We start from the raw sequence: 24,840 nt of genomic DNA, 5'->3' as shown, positions 1-24,840 counted from the left end.
CATCGGCAGGTGGACTCTCAACCACTGCGCCACCAGGGAAGCCCGGGATCATGCTTTTGATATCACGGTCAAAAACACTTCACTGAGTTCTAGGTCCCAGATTTACTTTTATTTTTCCTTCTAAAAGTTGCATAGTATTATATTTTACATTTAAGTGTATGCTCCATTTTGTTAATTTTTGTATAAGGTATGAGGCTTTGGTCTTTTTTTTTCCAATAGTTATCCAGTTGCTTCACCATTAACAAAGCTGTCCTCCCTTCATTTAACTGCATCTGCATCTTTGTCAAATGTTAGTTGATTGTGCTTGTGTGAAGCTGTTTTGGGTTCTGTTCCATTGATCCAAGTGTCTGTTCCTTCATCAGTACCACACAGTCTTGAAAATTAAAGCTTTATAATAAATCTTAAAATTAGGTAGAGAGAGTCCTTTTAGTTTATTTTTCTTTTTCAACTATATAGCCTTAGTTATTCAGGTTCCTTTGGCTTTGCTTTCACATTTAAAAAAAATCATCTCTATATCTACGAAAACAGTGATGTAACTTTGACAAGAATTTTATTAAATACATATATCAGTTTGGGAGAAATAACATCTTTAATAGGATGTCTTCCAATTCATGAGCAGTTTGTCTCTCCATTATTTAGACTTAGATTTTTTTCACCTGTGTTTTGTAGTTTTTGGCTTACAAGTCCTGTACATATTTTATAAGATTTACACCTAAGTATTTAATTTTTAAGGGATTATAAATGATATTATATTTTAAATTTTGGTTTCTACATATTCAATGGTGGTATATAAAAACACAATTAATTTTATATGTAGATCATGTGTCCTGCAACCTTGCTGAGTCATGTATTAGTTCTCAAAGTTTTATAATACATTCCTTAGATTTTCTATGTTGACAGTCATGTCATCTGAAAATTGGGACAGGTTTATATCTTCCTTTCTGATCTGTGTGCCTTAAAGATTTGGTAGAAACCTCCAATGAGAAGATCTGAGCCTGGAGATTTCTTTTCAGGAATTTTAAAATTATGAGTTCCGTTACCTTAAAAGTTATAAAGCTGCTCAAATCATTTTGTGTTTGTTCTTTGCAAGGAATAGGTCCATTTCATAGAAGTTGTCAATTTAATGCATTAGAGTTATTAATAGTATTCTTATATCATCCTTTTAATATCCATAGGGTCTATGATATCCCCTGTTTCATTCCTGTCATAGGTAATTTGTGTCTTCTCTCTCTTTTCTTTGACATTCCTTTGAGACTGAAAATACTAATTCATTAAGAAGAAAAATCTGGAAATAATAGATATAGCTACTAACCTTTTTATAAATACAATATAAACAACTTGTCAAAATATGATATAAAGTTCAAGTTATTGAATCATAAAATCAAAGAATCATAAAGTTGGAGAGAATAAAAGAAGTTACTCCATGCTCTTTGAAACAGGGATCTAACACTAAGACTTCTGTGAAGGATTCACTTTTACTCAGTTACAATTGATCGTAAATTTTTTATCTATATCCTAGCACTTATCACAGTCTATTAATATATGAGAGAACTCCACTAAGACATGTTTATTGGTGAATCAGTTCCAACATCTACTGAATTGCTATTGATTGAATTGGTAAATGAGTCACCAACCAATCAAAGAATCATTTCTATAACTTCTCTGATCTGACAGACAATGGAGGTGGGAAAGGAAAAATAACCTGATTACTGTTTGAACACTTTCATAGGAGAGAATACTCTGTCTCAGATAAAAAGCCTTTTCAACTGTCAGGCACCCCTTGATATAATGATTTTCCTAATATTGAATCTACGTTTCCATCCTTGTTCAGTGTGAGTTTTTGATGATAATATTTCCTACTACTTGTAGTTCTTTGTAATAATACAACTTTAAGTTTAGACAGGTACCATTGATTCTGCACGTTTTTTCACATTCCCCTTTCTCATGTTCATAGTTATGATGTCAATATATATATTCTTAGAATCCTTTAGTAGCATTTTATATGCACAGTTCAAGGCCTCTATTATCTACTCTCCCTCTCATTGGATGGTTTAAATTCTCAAAGTTTCCCATAAACATGGGAATTAAACATTCAGCAAATAGCACAGTACTCTAATTATGAGTAAATTATCACAATATTGTGTCAGTTTTTTGCATAAGATAACACTCACAAATCTTAAGAATGTTAATACTTTAGTTTTTATTTTTTTAGTTAGCCTTGTGTTGATTATATCTATGAAGAATGAATAGGTAGTTGGTTAAATAAAGAATAGTAAAGAAGGTTCCAGATGATAGGAATTACAAAGGGTGGTAGCAAAAAAACAGAGGAAAGACAGATCCTGATGAGTTTTCGGAGAGAAAGCTTAGCATGTCTGGAGCGTTTAGTTTGAGAGTGGAGAGTAGCTAGGAATGAATCCAGAGAGACAAGCAGGGTTACCTGGTCATCTGTGTTAAGAAATGTCTTTTAACCTAGAGTAACAGAGAGACATTTTAGGATTTTATACAGAGGAATAATATAATCAAATTTGGATTTTAGGAAAATCACTCTGAAGAGCAGTGTAGATGATAGCAATTTTGGAGGCAGGAGGATCAGTCAGGAGACTATTCCAGTATTTCACTCAAGAGATAATGATGACAAGGTGCATTCAATGAAGATGGAAAAAAGTGAATAAATATTTGGGAGAAAAGTCTACAGATCTGATGATTAATTTACTGTGGAGGATTTCTGGGTTGGACAAGTGAATAACTGGCAGTTTCATTCACTTTTCTTAATTAATGAAGCAAAAGGATAAGGAGGTTTTAAAAGATGTGATTTCTCTTGATTTGTATTTGAGATATCTTAAGATCTTAAAAATGGAGATGTGGCCAATAGACATCTAAGCCAGGGAGAGACATTTCTGCAGGAGACATAGAATTGGGGAATATCAGGGAGACCTTCAAGATGGTGGAGTAAGATGTGAAGATCACCTCCCTCTCTGAAAATATATCAAAAATACATCTACATATGGAACAATTCCTACAGTTCACCTACCGAATGCAGGCAGAAGACCTCAGACTTCCCAAAAGGCAAGAAACACCCCCACGTACCTGGCCATGTCGCTAAGAGGGTCTTAGTACTCTGACTGGGTATCAGGCCTGGGTCTCTGAGGTGGGAGAGCCGAGTTCAGGAAACTGGTCCATCGGAGACCTCCTGGCCCCATGTAATATCAGTCAGCAAGAGCTCTCCCAGAGATCACCATCTCAACACTAAGACCCAGATCCACTCAACGACCAGCAAGCTACAGTGCTGGACACTCCATGACAAACAACTAGCAAGACAGGAACACAACCCCACCCGTTAGCAGAGAGGCAGCCTAAAATCATACCAAGTTCACAAACACTCCAAAACACACCACCAGATGCCGTCCTGCCCACCAGAAATACAAGATCCAGCCTCAACCACCAGGACACAGACACCAGTCCCTTCCGTCAGGAAGCCTACACAACCCACTGAACAACTTTATCCACTGGGGGCAGACACCAAAAACAACGGGAACTACAAACCTGCAACTACGAAAGGAGAACCCAAACACAGTAAGTTAAGCAAAATGAGAAGACAGAGAAATATGCAGCAGATGAAGGAGCAAGGTAAAAACCCACCAGACCTAACAAATGAAGAAGAAATAGGCAGTCTACCTGAAAAAGAATTCAGAGTAATGATAGTAAAGATGATTGAAAATCTTGGAAATAGAATGGAGAAAATACAAGAAACATTTAACAAGGACCTAGAAGAACTAAAGAGCAAATGAACAATGATGAAAAACACAATAAATGAAAGTAAAAAATTCTCTAGAAGGAATGATTAGCAGAATAACTGAGGCAGAAGAATGGATAAGTGACCGGGAAAGTAAAATAGTGTAAATAACTACTGCTAAGCAGAATAAAGAAAAAAGAATGAGAATAATTGAGAACAGTCTCAGAGACCTCTGGGACAACATTAAATGCACCAACATTCGAATCATAGGGGTCCAAGAAGAAGAGAAAACAAAGGGTCTGACCAATCACAAGTAATGACATTGAAACTGTGATTAACAATCTACCAACAAACAAAAGTCCAGGACCAGATGGATTCACAGGCGAATTCTATCAAACATTTAGAGAAACCCTAACACCCATCCTTCTCAAACTCTTCCAAAAAATTGCAGAGGGAGGAACACTCCCAAACTCATTCTATGAGGCCACCATCACTCTGATACCAAAATGAGACAAAGATACTACAAACAAAAAAATTACAGACCACTATCACTGATAAATATAGATGAAAAAATCCTCAACAAAATACCAGCAAACAGAATCCAACAACACATTAAAAGGGTCATGAACCATGATCAAGTGGGATTTATCCCAGGGATGCAAGGATTCTTCAATATATGCAAATCAATCAATGTGATACAACATATTAACAAATTGAAGAATAAAACCCATATGATCATCTCAATAGATGCAGAAAAAGCTTTTGACAAAATTCAACACTTAAATTTAACAAACATTTATTATAATATACATAGAATGGTATTACTTTAACATATTTAAAATGATATATCAAATTAAAGAAGGAAACAAAGGAAGTATTCCCATTAAAATCAAGATCATGTCAAGAACTACTTGACACTATATTACTATTTGTATTCTTTTTGTGGTCGTGGTTGATATGTAAGACATAAAATGAAATAAAGGAATACCAAATTATATTAATTTTCTTTTTTATTGAATTATAATTGACATATAACATTATATTAGTTTCAGGTGTACAACATAAGGATTCAATATGAGTATATACTACACAATGATTACCACAGTAAGTCTAGTTAACATCCATCCTCATACATAGTTACAAATATTTTTTTGTGATGAGAACTTTTAAGATCTTCTCTCTTAGCAATTTATAATTATTTTCTAATGATATGATTATATACCTTAAAAGCCCAAGAGATTTACTTTTAAAAATGTAAACATTCCAGTACTGAGCTGTGTAGTGCACCCCACTAAATTGCAACTAGAACCTGTGACTGTGACCTTATTTGGTAACAGGGTCTGTGCAGATGTAATGAATTAAGCTGAGGTCATATTGGATTAGGTGGGCTCAGACCCAATGATTGGTGTCCTTATAAGAAGAAATATGAACAGAGACACCCAGAGGAAAACGATGTGATAACACACAGGGCAAATGCCACGTGACTGGAGTGGTGTGGACAAGCCAAGGAACGCTCAGATTGCCAGTAACCACCAGTAGCTAGAAAGAGGTAAGGAAGGATTCTCCCCTAGAGCCGGTAGGGTGAACATGGTACTGCTGACATCTTGATTTCAGATCTTTAGCCTGAACAACTGAGAGAGAATAAATTTCTGTTGTTTAAAGCCACCCCGTTTGTTGTACTTTGTTGCAGCAGCCCTAAGAAATGAATACAATTCCCAAAGTCACATAGCTAGAAAAGTGCCCCACTCAGAGCTGATGGAAACGAACTTCTCTAATTATGCTTTTTGCTAGTTTGTTTTTAATTAGGATTTGTGAACTTGCTGTGTGCATTATCAGTAGTGTAGTAATCTAAAGATGTTCATAGTTCTAATAAACAAGTAAGTAAAAAGGTTCCTTAGTCAAATAAATTGGGAATATACTTGTTGTATAAAGAAATAGTTTCTATACTGTTGGAATTCATGGAGCTTTAATACGCTAGTGTATTTTTAAATCTCTCAGAGAGATATAATTTTTAGGATTTATCATATTCTACTCTCTTAGCAAGTTTGAAGAACATTCTTCCTTTGCACAACAAACTGACATCCATAGAACGTTCATATTCATATGAACAGAGTTAAAAGAAGTGATGAATGACATCATGCCACCTCAGGAAGAATCAAGCCAAACTGGATGACTGCCATCTTCATGTAGCTACCTACCCTAGAGGAGGAGGTCTTTTAGAGCATTTCTTTACAAACATATACATTTTCTTTTCCTTCATTATATGTAGATTTATTTTATTGCAGCCGCCATCCCCAACTGCTGCATACCACATTATAAAGGGGAGTACTGGTACAGGGGCTGTGTCATGTCATTCTTTAACTCATAGTTCTGCTACTTACAGGGTAATACTAAGCAAAGTACTTTAACTCTGAACTCCAGCTTTCTTTTAAACCAAAGTAAGAACAGTAACGATTATGTAGAGATGTGGGAATTAAGTGAAATAAAACATATGAAGAGGCTACTCAGACCCTGATATACGTTATGCTCAATACACAGAAGCCCTGTTTCCAGGCACTTTCCCATTTTCTTAAATATGCTTTATTTATAGAATATGCTCAATAAATGCTAATTCAAAAGGATACATGCACCCCAATGTTCATAGCAGCATTATTTACAGTTGCCAAGATATGGAAGCAACCTCAGTGTCCATCAACAGATGAATGGATAAAGAAGGTGTGGTATACACACACACATGCACACACACACACACACACACAATGTAATACTACTTAGCCATAAAAAAGAATGAAATTTTGCCATTTGCAGTAACGTGGATGGACTTGGAGGGCATTATGCTAAATGAAATAAGTCAGACAGAGAAAGACATACTGCATGATATCACTTACATGTGGAATCTAAAGAATACAACAAGCTAGTGAATAAAACAAAAAAGAAGCAGACTCATAGATACTGAGAACCAACTAGTTGTTACCAGTGGGGAGAGGGAAGGGGGAGGGGCAATGTAGGGGTAGGGGAGTCAGAGGTACAAGCTATTAGGTGTAAAATAAGCTACAAGGATATATTATACAACACAGGGAATACAGCCAATATTTTATAATAACTATAAATGGAGTATAACATAAAAATTGTGAATCACTATATTGTACACCTATAACATACACTCTTACAGAAACTATATATCAATTTTAAAAATTTTATATGAAATGAATAAATGAATAGAATGATATCTTTTAAAAATTTGATGGTAGGATCTTAAAAGGAATTAGGTTGTGTTCTTTCAAAATTATGTCTGTTTTAAATGAAACATTTTTATACTTATAAAGATATTGATCGATGGAAAAATTATAACATTTGGAAAGGGAGAAACTGGTTTGATTGATGATACAGCTGTAGACAAAGGGATCATTTTCTTCCTAATGGCACACCTGTCTGGCCCTGGCATTAATTGCTCCATGAAATGCCAGGAATTGGCATCTGCACAGAAGACCATTTGCTACTTGTCTCGCATGGCACCTGTGGGAAATAGTAGAAAATGAAATTATAAGTTGCTCCCTCTTACCATAGTGATATGTAATTCAAACAACTTAGGCTTGCTTGCTGTGTTTTCCTCCACTGATATTTTAGAATTAAACTTTCCAAGGAAATATATCTTCAAAACTATAGTAGATATCAAAAGCAAAAATATGATTTACACTATAGAGATTCATGTAGCAGTATTTGTATGATTTTTTTTAAACAAATCTGTTTTTCAGCAGCACACATCATTTCCTTATACAAATGGCCTTTCTAGATGCTGGTCTATATGGAAATCTGGTCCTCATGGGCTGCTAAATTTTCCAACATAAGGGCAACTGAATTAGTTACTTCATTTTATATTCTTAACCAAGATAAAAGTTCAGATTATAAACAAGCTGGTGAGTTGGGATTCATTATTATTTTAGTGAGATTTACTTCCCAGTCCTTTGAGAGAATACTTAGGAGAACTTTAGTATTCTGAACTAAAAGAGGCTGTAGGAATTACAGTCTATTTTAGGACAGAGTAAATTTTCAAAATAAGTTTCAAAAGTAATTTAAAAACTGAATTAACAATTGAATAGAAAATAGGACCCAACTACATGTTGTCTACAAGAAACCCACTTTGAATATAAAGATATTTATAGGTTAAAGGTAAACGTATGCAGAAATATATACCATGCTTACATGAATTGAAAGAAAGTAGGAATAGCTATTTTAATTTCAGACAAAACAGACTTCAAAGCAAGGAACATTATCAGGGATAAATAAGGGCATTACACAACAGTAAAGAGGTCACTTTTCTAAGAAGACATGACAATCCCTAACGTGTATGTACCTAACAACAGAATGTCAACCTGTGTGACATAAAAAACTTCTAGAACTGCAAAGAAAAGAGATGAATCCACTATCATAGTTGGTTATTTTCACACCCTTCTATCAGAAATGGATAGATCCAGCAGGCAGAAAATCAATAAGGACATAGTTGGACTTAGAATTCTTACTATCCTGGAAATGGAAGAAAAACTTAAGCAATGTTAATAATAAAATATTTTTTAAATACCTGAGAGATAGTTGATATTTATTGTAACTCAACATATTTAATTTCTGCAACTTATTATAATAAATTAAATCATTACACTTTTAACCTTATTTTTCTGTTTCACAATTTTATCTCTAAAATAAGTCTATGTTTTATAAAATAATTACAATGATTAATAACTTTTGCTTTAGGAAGTATTTCCCAGCTAAACTGTGTTGCAGAATAATAAACGTCCTAAATTCCCTACCAAGATCTGAGAAGCAAAGATGAGAAGAGAGAAGAAATAAATTACGTTGACCAAATAGGTGTTTGCAGGAGGAAATGTGTGTAATGCTGGAATATTTTCTCATGGATTTTGACACAGGGACCAGACTATTGAAGAAATAAACTTAAGTGAGCCATGGAAATAGCTGTGTGTAACAAACTAAACTATTCTATTTTATGTTGCTGTCAGGATAATATTGTAAGGTTTCTAACATTACATGATGTGGCAGGATTACTGCAATTTTTTCAATTTTTTAGTTGAAGTATTGTTGATTTACAATGTTGTGTTAATTACTGCTGTACGGCAAAGTGATTCCATTATACATATATATACATTCTTTTTTATATTCTTTTCCATTATAGTTTATCACAAGATATTGAATATAGTTCTCTGTGCTATAGAGTAGGACCTTGTATATCAATTCTATATATAAAAGCTACATAAGATTACTGTATTTTTTGTCTTTTTTAAAAGTTCATTTATTTATTCAGCAAATTGAGCAATTATTTGCCAGGCACTGGGAATATAATAACAAAACTTAGCAAATTCTCTCCTTTATAACACATGCATTCTGATGAGTGAGGAGTGGGGGAAGACAAAAAATAAGTAGGCAAAACATATAATATGTTAGAAAAGTGCCCAAAATAAAAATAAACAAGTGAAGTAGGACAGAGTTGAGGATAGGAGCTTTTACATAAACTGATAAATAAGGACCCACTGAGAAGGTGATGCTCAAATACAGATCTGATAGAAGTGAGTGGACAGGCCATTTGGGAAAGAATCCAGGCAGAGAGAGTAGCAAGTTCAAAGGTCCTGAAACATGAGTGTGTTTAACAAGATTACTGTAATTTGTGATTGCATGCTTTATCTACTAATTTCCTTTTTCCCTCCACCATAAATTGGAAAATGTTTTCCAGGTACTTCCAGTGGCTGCTGTGATTTTGAGTTTGATCTTTGTGCCTGGGAGCAGGAACAGGATGATGACTTTGACTGGAATCTGAAGGCTAGCGGTATCCCTGCCTCAGGCACACAGCCAGCTGCTGATCACACCTTGCGAAATTCATCTGGTCATTACATCTTTATAAAGAGCTTGTTCCCGCAGCAGCCCATGAGAACAGCCAGAATTTCAAGCCCACTCATAAGCAGAAGAAGCAAAAACTGCAAGGTATGGGGGAAAAAACAGAAATATTATGAACAACTTCTGATGGAGTTAAGTACAGAAAATGAAATGGCCAGCACCAGACCAACAAATGAGTTTGAATGTATTCAACTTGGAATATGTGAGGGAGGTAGAAAGTGAAGTAAGGGTGAAAGGGAAGGATCATTGGAGCTGTTGGAAGAATTTATTCTGTGGATAAGTTCCATAGATAAGGAACTTTGGAAACCATTTGAAAATGTCATGGTTATTATTCATAACCATGGGTAGAACAAAAGAAGTAAAATATCAGTTGTGTCCACTCAGGGAACTTGGTACTTATTGGAATTATGGGAATTTCACCATAAGAAAGAGAATTAAACAATGAGAAATAGCATAAAGTTAAATATTTCCAAGAACTAATATGAGTCATAGTTGGCACCATGATAAAATGGTTGAAGACGTCTTCATGGAAAAGGAAAGACTGAAATTGACCCTTTAAAAAGTAGAATTTCTAGGGGCAGGAAGAAAAAATGGTTTGGCCATTATGCTGTGGAAATTTGAAGAAAACATTTATAAGAGTGTTAAAAGTACAAATAGAGTCGTATGGATCTTCATATGATGTCTATGCATTTGCAAGGACATTCACTTTATTTATTGTTTGCATGATTGTCTATTTTTATTCCCCAAAGGATTTGAGTCAGCTAGGCTAGGGGCTAAATTTATCTTTACATATAAATTAAGCACTCAGAGATGACTTCACAGAATCTTGCTTATAAGAGATTAATGCGTGAATAAATTTGCTATTTATTTATATTTATGGCAAGAAATGCAATCTCCATAAGCTCTGAACACATGTATTCGACTGGTGTATTCCCCAATGTCTGAACACTGAAAGGAAAACAAATTATATTCAGAAAGTTGCTAGCCGATCAAAGAATCAGGCTGGGAGACAATAACATGATTTAAACCTTTATTATCTTCAAATTGTATTATTCTTGTGTATCTGTCTCCACAATAGAGAGCCCTAACCCCAGAATGGGACATATTAAATCTTTGCTCAAAGGCTCCCCAGCTGTACCTGTACTTATTACAGATGTTTGTTCCTCTGTTTTATACTGACCATCCATTACATCCTACCATTTTCCCAGTCTTAATACATGTTAAGCCTTTAGTTTGTGTTAGGAGCTTTTCTGTGTCATCTTAAATTGATTTCATAGTTTAATTCTCAGGGAATAATCACATATCTCTTCTCTCTTCAAGCAAATTTCAAAGATTTTCTGCAAGAAAGTGACACTCTCAGAGTTTTAAAGATGTAACTCAGTCAGCAGTCCAGAATGGATGTAATGAATCATACACAATTATATTAAACTTTATTTAATTAGTTTGGCAAACGTTGCGTTTTATAAAAGTAAAAAAGTCAAACTGAAATTGTATATATTTCATGTTTAATTTTTAATCAGCTTTTAAGACTAGAACTAATTTACAAATTTCAGAATATCTATGGGTATATAGATTTATAGATATAGACTCAACATATATAAAATCTGGTATGCTGGGGTTTATTTTCAAGAAAGTATTGAGTAATTTGAAAGACATCAAAAAAAGACTCCTTAGCTTTTCTTTTTAGACTTCCTCTAAGAATGTTCAAAAGATTTTTTTTTTCATACTGTAGTTACTAAGGATCTCATTCATCTCTATTTTTCCCTGGTCCCAGCACTATAGTTCCCACTGTTTTAAACACCTGTGTGAGAATAATGAAGTATGCCGAGGAGAAATGTCAAAAAATTAATGATGAATGGTTCATTTTATGAATATTTATGATATAGATTGAATACAAAGAAGTAAGGAAAGGTCATGCTGGGAATGATTGGGTCTCTCATATATAAAAATTTGTTTATCAGGTAAGCAGATTGACCTTCCATATTTTCATGAAAATCCTTTCTGTCACTTGACCTTGTGGAAAACTTCAGGGAGAAAAAATCAAATTGGAGATTTTTCTTCCTTTTGAGGGATGGGTGGGAGGCAGGAAGGGATGCAGACATAGATTGATGAGGGTAGAGATCAAACCTCTGAGTAACTGAAATTTCCAGTGAAAATGCCTCCTTAGAAGAATTTAATACTTAAGAGATTTTTATTCACTCATGTTGCCCTGTGATTAGGTTACATTGTCATCAAGTGTTCTCTGTAGAAATGGAGTATTTCGAGGCTTGCTTGAATGTTGACCCAATGGCATCATTCAGAAAATGGCCTCAAGAAGATAAGGAAGTATTTACTGTGACATAAAACATATGCCTTATGTTTTCTGTGCAAATAAGACAAAACAAGGGAGAATACTGGGAAGACCACACCTATGACTGCAAGGGCTCCAGACAGACGTGTGCTATGCCTGTTGGGTAGTTTCCTCTCTTGCCTATTGACGCTGCTCAACAGGCTGGCCTCAGACTCTTTGTGTTTCTCATTTTGTGACACTCAGGTTTGACCAGTCCTCCCCAAACAAGCCAAAGTGGTCATAGAGCTCATGTTTTCCAACAGTAATGGATTAATCAGTAGAAGAAACATTTTTGGATCATAGAATAATACCTGAAGTTCAGGTATTATTCATCAGCTAGGAAATTTGCATAGAGTTACTTACATGGCTTAGCTCTTCTTGGTGCTCTTTGAAGTATGCATTGCATATATTGTCTAATCACGTTCTTTACCCTTTAAACACATTCATTTTTCTTTCTCTAGAATATAATATCCATGAGTGCTAGTCTTTCCAAAATGTGATTTTCCTGTGTGAAGATCACCCACCATTACTCTTTTCCTTCATTCATAAAAAAGATAAGACAAAAGCTTAAAAACACTCTCAGCAGTCCCTATTGTCCTAACTCATATTCTTCTTCCTCCTAGAATTTCCCCTGACTTTCTCCATCTGTGTAACAATCACTAAAAATCTGGTAAACTACGTCTTTGAAACATTTAAATGTTAATTCCTGGAAATACTTACATTAATTTTTACTTGGGGGTACAACTCTCAAGTCTGCTCTTCTAAAGCATCTCAAGTAAAATTTAGAAATTGCTATTCTGGTGGTTTTGCTATGTATAGTACAGCCCTGACGATCTTGTAGAACTAAAAATGTGTTTCAAGTGCAAGGATGTGGTGGAATAAGCAATAAAGTACTCTACTATTTTGAAGAAAATGATTTAAGTTTCATGAGGTTAGAAATGATTTTCTTTAGTACCTGATATTTCTTAATCATGAAAAGTCTTTCTATATAATACATCACTTTTTAATGATATTTTTATTCCTTTGACAGTGGATCTTAAGAGTTTGTGGAGGAATCCTACTTTTATAAGTCACAGGAAAGAAGTGAACTCTGCTCATTTTTCAACTAAGTTTCTATTTGATCCTTATTGTACTGTTTTCCATGTTTTGCAACATAGGATTTAAGGCTGGCCTAACTTCATTCATTGGTAGAGTACTCACAGAGCAGTAGAACATACAGATCTAATTTTCCTTCAGGAATCTGTTAAGAAGGGAGAGGACAATATGATATAATTGAAAATAAGGTGAAATTAATTGTACTAATTATATATAATATTCTGATTCTTGGTTACAGATAATTTTTCATTATCACATGTATGGACATGGCATTGGAGCGCTCACTTTGATGCAGGTATCAGTCTCAAACCAAACGAAGGTCCTACTTAACCTCACTGTAGAGCAAGGCAATTTCTGGCAGCGGGAAGAATTATCCCTGTCTGGTGATGAGGACTTCCAACTCAAATTTGAAGGCAGAGTTGGGAAAGGCCACCATGGAGATATTGCACTGGATGACATTGTGCTTACAAAGAACTGTCTATCATTCCATCACTCCATGAAAGAGGAACTCAAAATGCTTCTTCCAGCAGGTACATTTTAATTTGTTTGTGTGGTGCTTTTACAGAGAGGTAGGTGGGAAGGAAGGAAATGGAAAAGAAGTGACATAAACACCTAGTAAATCATTGTTTTCATAAAGAAAAATCTTTTTGAATCTAAAATGTTATCTTTCAAGGCTTTACTCATAAACTTGTCTTCCAACATTTCTCCAAGCTTTGGTATATTTACCAGTTCCCCAGTTCCTAGTTTAGTCAATTTCTTCTTACATCAATAAACTAAGACTCCTTTGTTTTCAGTCTGATTCAGAATTCAGTCCTTAGTAAATATCAATTCACTCTTAATACAATATAAGAACATCAAGAACAGACTTACTCAATTTTAATTAGATGTTACTGTGGTTACATTATTTACTTTATTCTTTTTAGACCAATACTTTATTCATTTGAATGTTGAGTTTATATATTAAAATAGTTTAGATGATCAAATATGTCCATCCATTCACCTAAAAATTTAGGGGTAATTTGTCTAAATAGTTAGATTATTGGTAGATGTCCAATATAATACATACAGTGACAATATTGTAAGAAGTGGAAATAGCAAGTAGCATTAATTCATATAAAATATTAGAGGATGAGATGAAAATGCAGTATATAGTGTTACAATGACAAAAGAACAAATTTTGGGACTTCCCTGGAGGTCCAGTGGTTAAGACTCTGCACTCTGAATGTAGGGGCCGTGGGTTCGATCCCTGTCCTGGGAACTAAGCTCCCACATGCTGCATGGTGTGGCAAAAAACAAAAACAAAAACAAATTTTATCAGTTGATAATATGACATATATTAATATTTAAACCATGAGTTTTGAGTAGAAAATAAAAGTGCCATTCATTTTGTATATAAATTATATCTTGTAATTAACAAAAACAAAAGTGCTTTAAGAAGAATGAACTAATTTGTTTGTACTGACTTTTAACATGGTGGGTGGAATGGGGAACACTGCCATTTCTGCCATAACTTCTTCATACATTTTAAAGGGAGTGTTTTAATTTGGTTAAGAGTAGGTTTCTAGATAAATATTTTCCCATTGACACATAGTTAAGCCAAGCTCCTTGCCTGATGTTTCCAGCACTATATGGAATAGTACAGAGGAAAAGAAACATTTCAAGACTCTGTTGAGGGATAAGTATACTTATGTGAATTTAATGTAAAAGCATTTCAGAAACCTCAGACTAATCTACTTTCTTTTTGTTTTTTAACATCTTTATTGGAGTATAATTGCTGTACAATGTTGTGTTTCTGCTGTATAACAAAGTGAATCAGTTATATGCAAACGTATATCCTCATATCCCCTCCCTTTTGAGTCTCCCTCCCACCCTCCTTATCCCACCCCTCTAGGTGGTCACAAAGCACCAAGCTGATCTCCCTGTGCTATGCAGCTACTTCCCACTAGTTATCTATTTTACATTTGGTAATGTATATAGGTCAGTGTTGCTCTCTCACTTCGTCCCAGCTTACCTTCCCCCACCCCATGTCCTCAAGTCCAGTCTCCATATCTGTGTCTTTATTCTGGTGTTGCCCCTGGGTTCATCAGAACCACTTTTTTTTAGACTCCATATATATGGGTTAGCATACAGTATTTGTTTTTCTCTTTCTGAGTTACTTCACTCTGTATGACAGACTCTAGGTCCATCCACCTCGCTACAAATAACTCAATTTCATTTCTTTTTATGGCTGAGTAATATTCCATTGTATATATGTGCCACATCTTCTTTATCCATTCATCTGTTGATGGACACCTAGGTTGCTTCCATGTCCTAGCTATTGTAAATAGAGCTGCAATGAACACTGTGGTACATGACACTTTTTGAGTTATGGTTGTCTCAGGGTATATGCCCAGTAGTGAATTGGCTGGGTCATATGGTAGCTCTATTTTTAGTTTTTTAAGGAACTTCCATACTGTTCTCCATAGTGACTGTATCAATTTACATTCCCACCAACAGTGCAGGAGGGTTCCCTTTTCTCCACACCCTCTCCAGCCTTTGCTGTTTGTAGATATTTTGATGATGGCCATTCTGACTGGTGTGAGGTGATACCTTGTTGTAGTTTTGACTTGCATTTATCTAATGATTAGTGATGTTGAGCATATTTTCATGTGTTTGTTAGCAATCTGTATATCTTCTTTGGAGAAATGATATTTAAGTCTTCTGCCCATTTTCAGATTGGGTTGTTTGTTTTTATGATATTGAACTGCATGAGCTGCTCGTGAATTTTGGAGATTAATCCTTTGTCAGTTGCTTCATTTGCCAATATTTTCTCCCATTCTGAGGGTTGTCTTTTCGTCTTGTTTATGGTTTCCTTTGCTGTGCAAAAGCTTTGAAGTTTCATTAGGTCCCATTTGTTTATTTTTATATTTATTTCCATTTCTCTAGGATGTGGCTCGAAAAGGATCTTTCTGTGATTTATGTCATAGAGTGTTCTGCCTATGTTTTCCTCTAAGAGTTTGATAGTGTCTAGCCTTACATTTAAGTCTTTAATCCATTTTGAGCTTATTTTTGTGTATGGTGTTAGGGAGTGTTCTAATCTCATACTTTTACATGTAGCTGTCCAGTTTTCCCAGCACCACTTATTGAAGGGGCTGTCCTTTCTCCACTGTACATTCCTGCCTCCTTTATCAAAGATAAGGTGACCATATGTCCGTGGGTTTATCTCTGGGCTTTCTATCCTGTTCCATTGATCTATATTTCTGTTTTGGTGCCAGTACCATACTGTCTTGATTACTGTAGCTTTGTAGTAGAGCTTGAAGTCAGGGAGCCTGATACCTCCAGCTCCGTTTTTCTTTTTCAAGATTGCTTTGGCTATTTGGGGTCTTTTGTGTTTCCATACAAATTGTGAAAGATTTTGTTCTAGTTCTGTGAAAAATGCCATTGGTAGTTTGATAGGCATTGCTGTGAATATGTAGATTGCTTTGGCTAGTATAGTCATTTTCATAGTGTTGATTCTGCCAATCCAAGAACATGGTATATCTCTCCATCTGTTTGTATCATCTTTGATTTCTTTCATCAGTGTCTTATAGTTTTCTGCATACAGGTCTTTTTTTCTCCTTAAGTAGGTTTACTCCTAGGTATTTTACTCTTTTTGTTGCAGTGGTAAATGGGAGCGTTTACTTAATTTCTCTTTCAGATTTTTCATCATTAGTGTATAGGAATGCAAGAGATTTCTGTGCATTAATTTTGTATCCTGCTACTCTACCAAATTCATTGATTAGCTCTAGTAGTTTTCTGGTAGCGTCTTTAGGATTCTCTATGTATAGTATCATATCACCTGCAAACAGTGACAGTATAACTTCTTTTCCAATTTGGATTCCTTTTATTTTTCTTTCTTCTCTAATTGCTGTGGCTAAAACTTCCCAAACTATGTTGAATAATAGTGTTGAGAGTGGGCAATCTTGTCTTGTTTCTGATCTTAGAGGAAATGGGTTCGTTTTTTCACCATTGCGAATGATGTTGGCTGTGGGTTTGTCATATATGGCCTTTATTATGTTGAGGTAAGTTCCCTGTATGCCTACTTTCTAGAGACTTTTTATCCTAAATGGGTGTTGATCTTTGTCAAAAGCTTTTTCTGCATCTATTGAGATTATCATATGGTTTTTAGCCTTCTATTTGTTAATATAGTATATCACATTGATTGATTTGAGTATATTGAAGAATCCTTGCATTCCTGGGATAAGCTCACTTGATCATGGTGTATGATCCTTTTAATGTGCTGTTGGATTCTGCTTCCTAGTATTTTATTGAGGATCTTTTCATCTATGTTTATCAGAGATATTGGCCTGTAGTTTTCTTTTATTGTGACATCTTAGTCTGGTTTTGGTATCAGGGTGATGGTGGCCTCATAGAATGAGTTTGGGTGTGTTCCACCCTCTGCTATATTTTGGAAGAGTTTGAGAAGGAGAGGTGTTAGCTCTTCTCTAAATGTTTGATAGAATTTGCCTGTGAAGCCATCTGGTCCTGGGCTTTTGTTTGTTGGAAGATTTTTAATTACAGTTTCAATTTCAGTGCTTGTGATTGGTCTGTTCATATTTTCTATTTCTTCCTGGTTCAGTCTCAGAAGGTTGTGCATTTCTAAGAATTTGTCCATTTCCTCCATGTTGTCCATTTTATTGGCATATCATTTCTTGTAGTAATCTCTCATGATCCTTTGTATTTCTGCAGTGTCAGTTGTTACTTCTCCTTTTTCATTTCTAATTCTGTTGATTTGAGTCTTCTCCCTTTTTGTCTCTATGAGTCTGGCTAATGGTTTATCAATTTTGTTCATCATTTCAAAGAACCAGCTTTTAGTTTTATTGATCTTTGCTGTCATTTTCTTCATTTCTTTTTCATTTATTCCTGATCTGACCTTTATGGTTTCTTTCCTTCTGCTAACTTTGGGTGTTTTTTGTTCTTCTTCCTCTAATTGCTTTAGGTGTAAGGTTAGGTTGGTTATTTGAGATTTTTCTTTTTACTTGAGGTAGGATTTTATTGCATTAAACTTCCCTCTTAGAACTGGTTTTGCTGCATCCTATAGGTTTTAGGCCATCGTGTTTTCATTGTCTTTTCTTTCTAGGTATTTTTTGATTTCCTCATTGATTTCTTCAGTGATCTCTTGGTTATTTAGTGTATTGTTTAGCCTCCATGTGCTTGTATTTTTTACAGAATTTATCCTGTAATTGATATCTAGTCTCATAGCGTTGTGGTCAGAAAAGATACTTGATATGATTCCCATTTTCTTAAATTTACCAAGGCTTGATTTGTGACCCAAGATATGATGTATCTTGGAGAATGTTCCATAAGCACTTGAGAAGCATGTGTGTTCTGTTGTTTTTTGGATGGAATGTCCTATAAATATCAATTAAGTCCATCTCGTTTAATGTGTCATTTAAAGCTTGTGTTTCCTTATTTATTTTCATTTTGGATGACCTGTCCATTGGTGAAAGTGGGATGTTAAAGTCCCCTACTATATCTGTGTTACTGTCGATTTCCTCTTTTATGGCTGTTAGCATTTGTCTTATGTATTGAGGTGCCCCTATGTTGGGTGCATAAATATTTACAGTTGTTATATCATCTTCTTGGATTGATCCCTTGATCATTATGTAGTGTCCTTCTTTGTCTCTTGTAAAGTCTATTTTGTCTGATATGAGAATTGCTACTCCAGCTTTCTTTTGATTTCCATTTGCATGTCCAATCCATTTCTGTCCCCTCACTTTCAGTCTTTTTGTGTCCCTATGTCTGAAGTGCATCTCTTGTAGACAGCACATATATGGGTTTGTTTTTGTATCCATTCAGTCAGTCTGTGTCTTTTGGTTGGAGCATTTAATCCATTTACATTTAAGGTAATTATCAATATATATGTTCTATTACCGTTTTCTTAATTGTTTTGTGTTTGTTTTTGTAGGTCTTTTCCTTCCCTTGTGCTTCCTGCCTACAGAAGTTCCTTTAGCATTTGTTATAAAGGTGGTTTTGTGATGCTGAATTCTCTTAACTTTTGCCTGTCTGTAAAGGTTTTAATTTCTCCGTCGAATCTGAATGAGATCCTTGTTGGGTAGAATAATCTTGGTTGTAGGTTTTTCCCTTTCTTCACTTTAAATATGTCCTGCCACTCCTTTCTGTCTTGCAGAGTTTCTGCTGAAAGATCAGTTGTTAATCTTATGGGGATTCCCTTGTATGTTATTTGTTGCTATTCCCTTGCTGCCTTTAATATTTTTTCTTTGTGTTTAATTTTTTTTTTTTTTTTTTGCGGTATGTGGGCCTCTCACTGTTGTGGCCTCTCCCGTTGCGGAGCACAGGCTCCGGACACGCTGGCTCAGCGGCCATGGCTCATGGACCCAGCTGCTCCACAGCATGTGGGAACCTCCCAGACCAGGGCATGAACCCATGTCCCCTGCATCGGCAGGCGGACTCTCAACCACTGAGCCAACTGGGAAGCCCTTTGTGTTTAATTTTTGATAGTTTGATTAATATATGTCTTGGCATGTTTCTCTTTGGATTTATCCTATATGGGACTCTCTGTGCTTCCTGGACTTGATTGACTATTTCCTTTCCCATGTTAGGGAAGTTTTCAACTATAATCTCTTCAAATATTTTCTCATACCCTTTCTTTTCCTCTTCTCCTTCTGGACCCATGTAATTTGAATATTGGTTCATTTAATGTTGTCCCATATGTCTCTGAGATTGTCCTCAATTCTTTTTTTTTTCTTTATTGTGCTCTGTGGTAGTTATTTCCACTATTTTATCTTCCAGGTCACTTATCCATTCTTCTTCCTCATTTATTCTGCTATTGATTCCTTCTAGAGTATTTTTAATTTCAGCAGCTGTGTTGTTCATCACTGTTTGTTTGCTCTTTAGTTCTTCTAGATCTTTTTTAAATATTTATTTTATTTTCTCCATTCTATTTCTGAAATTTTGGATCATCTTTACTATCATTACTCTCAATTCTTTTTCAGGTAGGTTGCCTATTTCTTCTTCATTTATTTTGTTTTGTAGGTTTTTACCTTGCTCCTTCTTCTCTAACATAGTATTTTGTCATTTCTTTTCTTTTTTTTTCTTTGATGGGTGATGCTGTATTCCTCTCTTACTGGTTGTTTGGCCTGAGACGTCCAGCACTGGAATTTGCAGGCAGTTTGATAGAGCCTGTTCTTGGTGCTGAGATGAGGACCTCCAGGAGGCTTCACTCTGATTAATATTCCCTTGGGTCTGAGGTTCTCTTTTAGTCCAGCATTTTGTACTCGCAGCTCCCACCGTAGTCGTTCCAGTCCAAACTCTGGCCTGGGAACCAAGATCCTGCAAGCTTCGTGGCACAGTAAAAAAAAAAAAAAAAAAAAAAAAAAAAAAAAAAAGGAGGAAAGAAAAAAAGGAGTAGTACAATATCAAACAATAAAAAACAAAATAAAATTAGAAAGATAAACAATATATTAGGAAAAATAACACTGTAATGGAAATAACTGCAACAAGGTAAAATAAATCCACAACAGAAAATATAAAAAATTAAAGAAAATTTTTTGAAAGGGGGTGGGGAACAAGCCAAAAGGATAGACAATAACAAAGTATAAAGAATAAAATAAAATAGAAAAATAAAAGATATATTAGGAAAAATAAAAATATAAAAGAATCAATAAGAATGAATCTACAAGGTAAAACAGAACCCCCATCTAAAAGAGGGGGAAAAAAAAAAAAAACCCTTGGCTATGGGGGCGGAGTTTAGGTGCAGGTGGAATTTAGGCAGAGGCATGGTTTAGGGTGGGCCGGGGCGAGACCTAGGCAGGTCGGGGAGCGATGTTCAAGTGTGTGGCGGGGCCTCTACTTAGGATGTATACAGAAGGGGAGAGGCAGCATGTTGAAAGGAGTGCCTCTGGAGTGTGGAGTCCTGGAGTTTGGAGATAAGGCACTGGGTGAGGGTATGTGGGTGGGGTTTAGGCCCAGTGCATTGGAGGGGGTCTCCAAGTGTAGAGGTGGGGACCTAGGTGGGGGTGTAGTGTCTGGGCTTGGGCTCTACGTGGCAGGAGGGAGGCTTCGAGGGCAGAGGTTTAGGCCCGGGAACCCAACAGGCTTCCCAATGACTAAGTGGACAAGGAAAGCACTGGTCGCGTTCCCTTCTGTTCCTTTGCGCCCCTCCCCCACCGTCTCCACCAGTGCCTGCCCGTCGCCCTTCTTACCCCTAACTGTGTGTGGGTTCTGCTGGGTGTAGGAACTCCTACCCTCCCCTGCTGTCCCTCAAGCGTGCTGATCCCAGAGGTCCAGCCTTTACTTTTACTCCCTCTTCCCTTCCCTCCCTCTTCCCTTTGGGCATGGGATCCCTTCCCCTCCCCCAGCCACCCTTCAGGGGCACCTGCCTCCACTTCTCCTCCCCCTTCACTTCCCTCATGCCCTACATCCTACCTGGTCACTGGGGCTTCCTCCTGTCCCCTTAGGTATCCGTGGTCCCCCACTGGTGCCTGGTAGGTGCCCTAATTGTGAGGAGATACAAATTCCGCATCCTCCTAGTATGCCAACTTGACTCCACCCCTAATCTATTTTCTTGAGGAAACCTTCACCTTTCATTCTGTGTAGGAGGTTTGTTGGCAGCTATGCTAGCTCTTGTACTGGTCTGGCCTTTTAAATAAGAAATTTTTGATCATAATAAAAAGTAATCTCATAGCATCCAAGTAGTGAGGGAGCAAAAGTTTTACGTTGAACCACTTTAAACTTTAGCGAACAACTACTCAGTGGGATGTCAGAGGAACAAACCAATCTCATTGGGAATTTAAAATTTTTTAAATCTGTGAAATCTGGAATAAAGTTTCTTAAACAAACAAAAAAAGGCTTCCAGAAAGGAAATTTAAAAATATATACAAAGTGGTATAAATTATATCTTAATTATAAAATTAAGGGCATATATTTCTAGAGTAATTTGTATATCCTTTTGCTATTTTAGGTGTTTATTAAAAATTTTGATGAATAGAAATTAAGAGAATCTCTGCTCTTAAGAATATCTCAACATGGTAATGGAGAATAGGAAAAACATCTCAAATAACTCTAATATTAGGTTGGATATAATAAAGTGCCAGGAAAAATATATAAAACTTTATGAGGATGTAAAGAAGATGAAGAAAACATCCAATGGAGGGAGCTAACTTGAGACTTCTGCACAGGGTGGGCAAGAGTTTGTAAACACACTTGGAGCTCATAGAAGGGAAACCCTTTGCGGCACAGGGAGACCAAGTGTGTGCACAGTCGGACCATATAATGAATGCGGTGGGGAGAGCGATGTGGGCAGGCCCTAAGGAAAAAGGCAGAGCAGAGATTGTGTCATGCAAACCTTGGAGGTGGATGTGGGTGGGTAGTTTGACTGAAGCAGGACCTTGTGTAGAAGTATCTCAGATAATTTCCTTTATAAAGCTAAACTGGGTTTTAAACGGGAACTACACTGGGACCACCTTGAATATCAATTTTTTTCCTCACAATGAACATAGACTGAAAGGATATTGAATGGTCTTAGAAAACAAGCACACAAAAAAGAATGAAAGAATACAAAGTGAGCCAAAAAGAGATACAGTATTCATTCATAGGAGGTATGATAACTGGTAGGGATGGCTGCAGTAGAAAGAGTCTAAGCCAAAAAAAAAAAAAAAAACAAAAAACTGAAGAAACCAATTGCCATTATTTATATTATCAGGAGTGTTCTGAAAATTGAGGTGAAATAATTTAATGTTTTCATAGCTATCTCAGCTGTGATGCTTACATTCAAATGCAGCAAATAAAAAAATGCTTATGGAGTTAACATTCCTAAAAACTACTCGATGTACCTTTATGTACCTCCAGAAATTAAAAGTATATGCCTTTCTCTTGGTAGAAGTGAAAAGCTAAGCATTTTCAGACTCAAGCTGTAAAATGATTCCGAAAAACTATGACTGCATCGTGAGTTTAGAGGACTCTTTTTGGAGTCTCTGGCATTTTAAAGGAAGGCAGTATGTATGTGTACATATATGTATATAAGTGTATATATGTATACACTTGTGTATATAAGTATATATGCATTTAAATATATTTGGGGGGGTATCCTGAACAAATAAAAAGGAAAAGCCAAACTGATTTTTATTGATCTTAATGAAAGTTGGTGCAAGAGAATTCAGGAATATCACGGACATTTAGCAGAAGTATAATACAAGCCACAAATGTAAGCCACATGTGTAATTTTACATTTGCTAGTAGTTATATTTTTAAAAAGTGAAGTTAATTTTTAGAATATATTTGCATTAACTCAGTATACCCAAAATATTATCATTTTAACACAAAAGCAATATAAGATAATAATGAGGTATTTTATATTCTTGTTTTCATATTGTCTTTAAATCCAGTGTGTATTTTATACCTGCAGCCCATCTCAATTTGGATTAGTCACATTTTGATTGTTCAATAGCTGCTCGTGGCTAGTGGCTACCCCAGTGGACAGCACAGGAGATGAAGTGAATACTGTAGGGCACTTTCATGTCTGTCCCTGACAATGGGGTTCCATTAGTCAGGGTAAAATTGGTGAATTCTCAAGAATTGCAGTTGTATTCTTATTTGAATAGAAGCAAAAAAATATACTCCCAGGCTAAATGGGAAAGCACAGGTACTATGTTCTAGTGGACTAGGTACTAATTTCAGACTTTCTTCTTACTAGCTATATGTTGTACAACTTCTCTGAGACTCAATTTCCTCATCTATAAAGCAGAGAGGACCTATTTCTTAGGTTCTTAGACTCTTAAAAATAAAAAGAGGTAATCGCCTACATAATTTACCTAGTCTCATGTCTGGTATATGGTAGGCATTTATTCAATAAAAATCATATCATTTTACATTATCCTATATTTTGGGCATCTCTACCAGTATTCCTTAGATGGAGTAGACATTTGAGTGTAAGCCTCCATTATTTGCATTTTATTAAGGATATATTTCTACCATTTGTTTTAGCAAAATTTTCTTTCTTGCAGAGATCACAAACATATAATTATTTTATATTACATCGTAATCATTCAATCATCATTTATTGAAAACATATTTAATTCAGTATTTTTGATTTGTCATGGCTGATGTGTATGTATGTGTGTATCTTTGAAATGTTTAATGTTTCTCAATTTCTCATTACTGCAAAAACACTTAACTTGGGACTTTCACAGATTAAAGAAGGGTAAATGACATTATGTTCCACAAGCAGTGGCTACATCCATTAAACTTTTGGAAGTAACTTTAATTCATGCACACTTTTCATCTATATTCATGTACGTAGGCTAACAACATCATCAAGGACAGGTTAAAATAGAAAAGACAAGAGGAGGCAAAACATATATATTTAGGAAGATGCAATTGAACTGAATCTGGAATCAGTGATTCTAATCAGTCAAATAAGACCCAGGGTTTTATTAGCAAAAGTAATTTTAAGTTATTATTGAGTCTCTAGAAGTTATATTTAAGAGCGTATTTTGATGGCAATTTTGTTAATTGCTAAATGATGATGGATAAAAATAATTGTTTAAAGATTTTAATAAGAAAAAGATAACCAAGATTCCTCTTCTAAATGTCCATATGCAGACTCAGCCACTATCATATTCTCTGTGTTATTGGCAGATATTTAATAAAAAATTTAAGTATAATAAGGACAAGGATCAAGTCTTAATTTGTGTGGGCATGTGCATGTGTATTTCAAATCCCCATAGTAATTTCCAAATATGAGTTATACAGCAATTATATTTTGGGATATAATATGGGAATCAACTTTTGTTTAAGAAAATGT

General features: G+C 35.5%; 1 protein-coding gene across 1 annotated transcript in view; it reads left to right on the top strand.

Annotated features, from left to right (window-relative positions):
* MALRD1 (MAM and LDL receptor class A domain containing 1) overlaps window positions 1-24,840 on the top strand; it is a gene marked incomplete at both ends in the record, with an annotated part of 583,874 nt that overhangs the window by 240,978 nt on the left and 318,056 nt on the right. The window contains 2 exons of the mRNA XM_079699366.1: window positions 9,474-9,721; window positions 13,297-13,588. Of these exons, the coding sequence (XP_079555492.1) occupies window positions 9,474-9,721; window positions 13,297-13,588 (540 nt within the window). The remainder of the gene's footprint in view (window positions 1-9,473; window positions 9,722-13,296; window positions 13,589-24,840) is intronic.

Source organism: Hyperoodon ampullatus (genome assembly GCF_949752795.1).
Source record: "Hyperoodon ampullatus genome assembly, chromosome: 3".
Lineage (NCBI taxonomy): Eukaryota > Metazoa > Chordata > Mammalia > Artiodactyla > Ziphiidae > Hyperoodon > Hyperoodon ampullatus.
The sequence above is the reverse complement of the archived record's forward strand: the minus strand, read 5'-3'. Positions and strand labels throughout refer to the sequence as shown.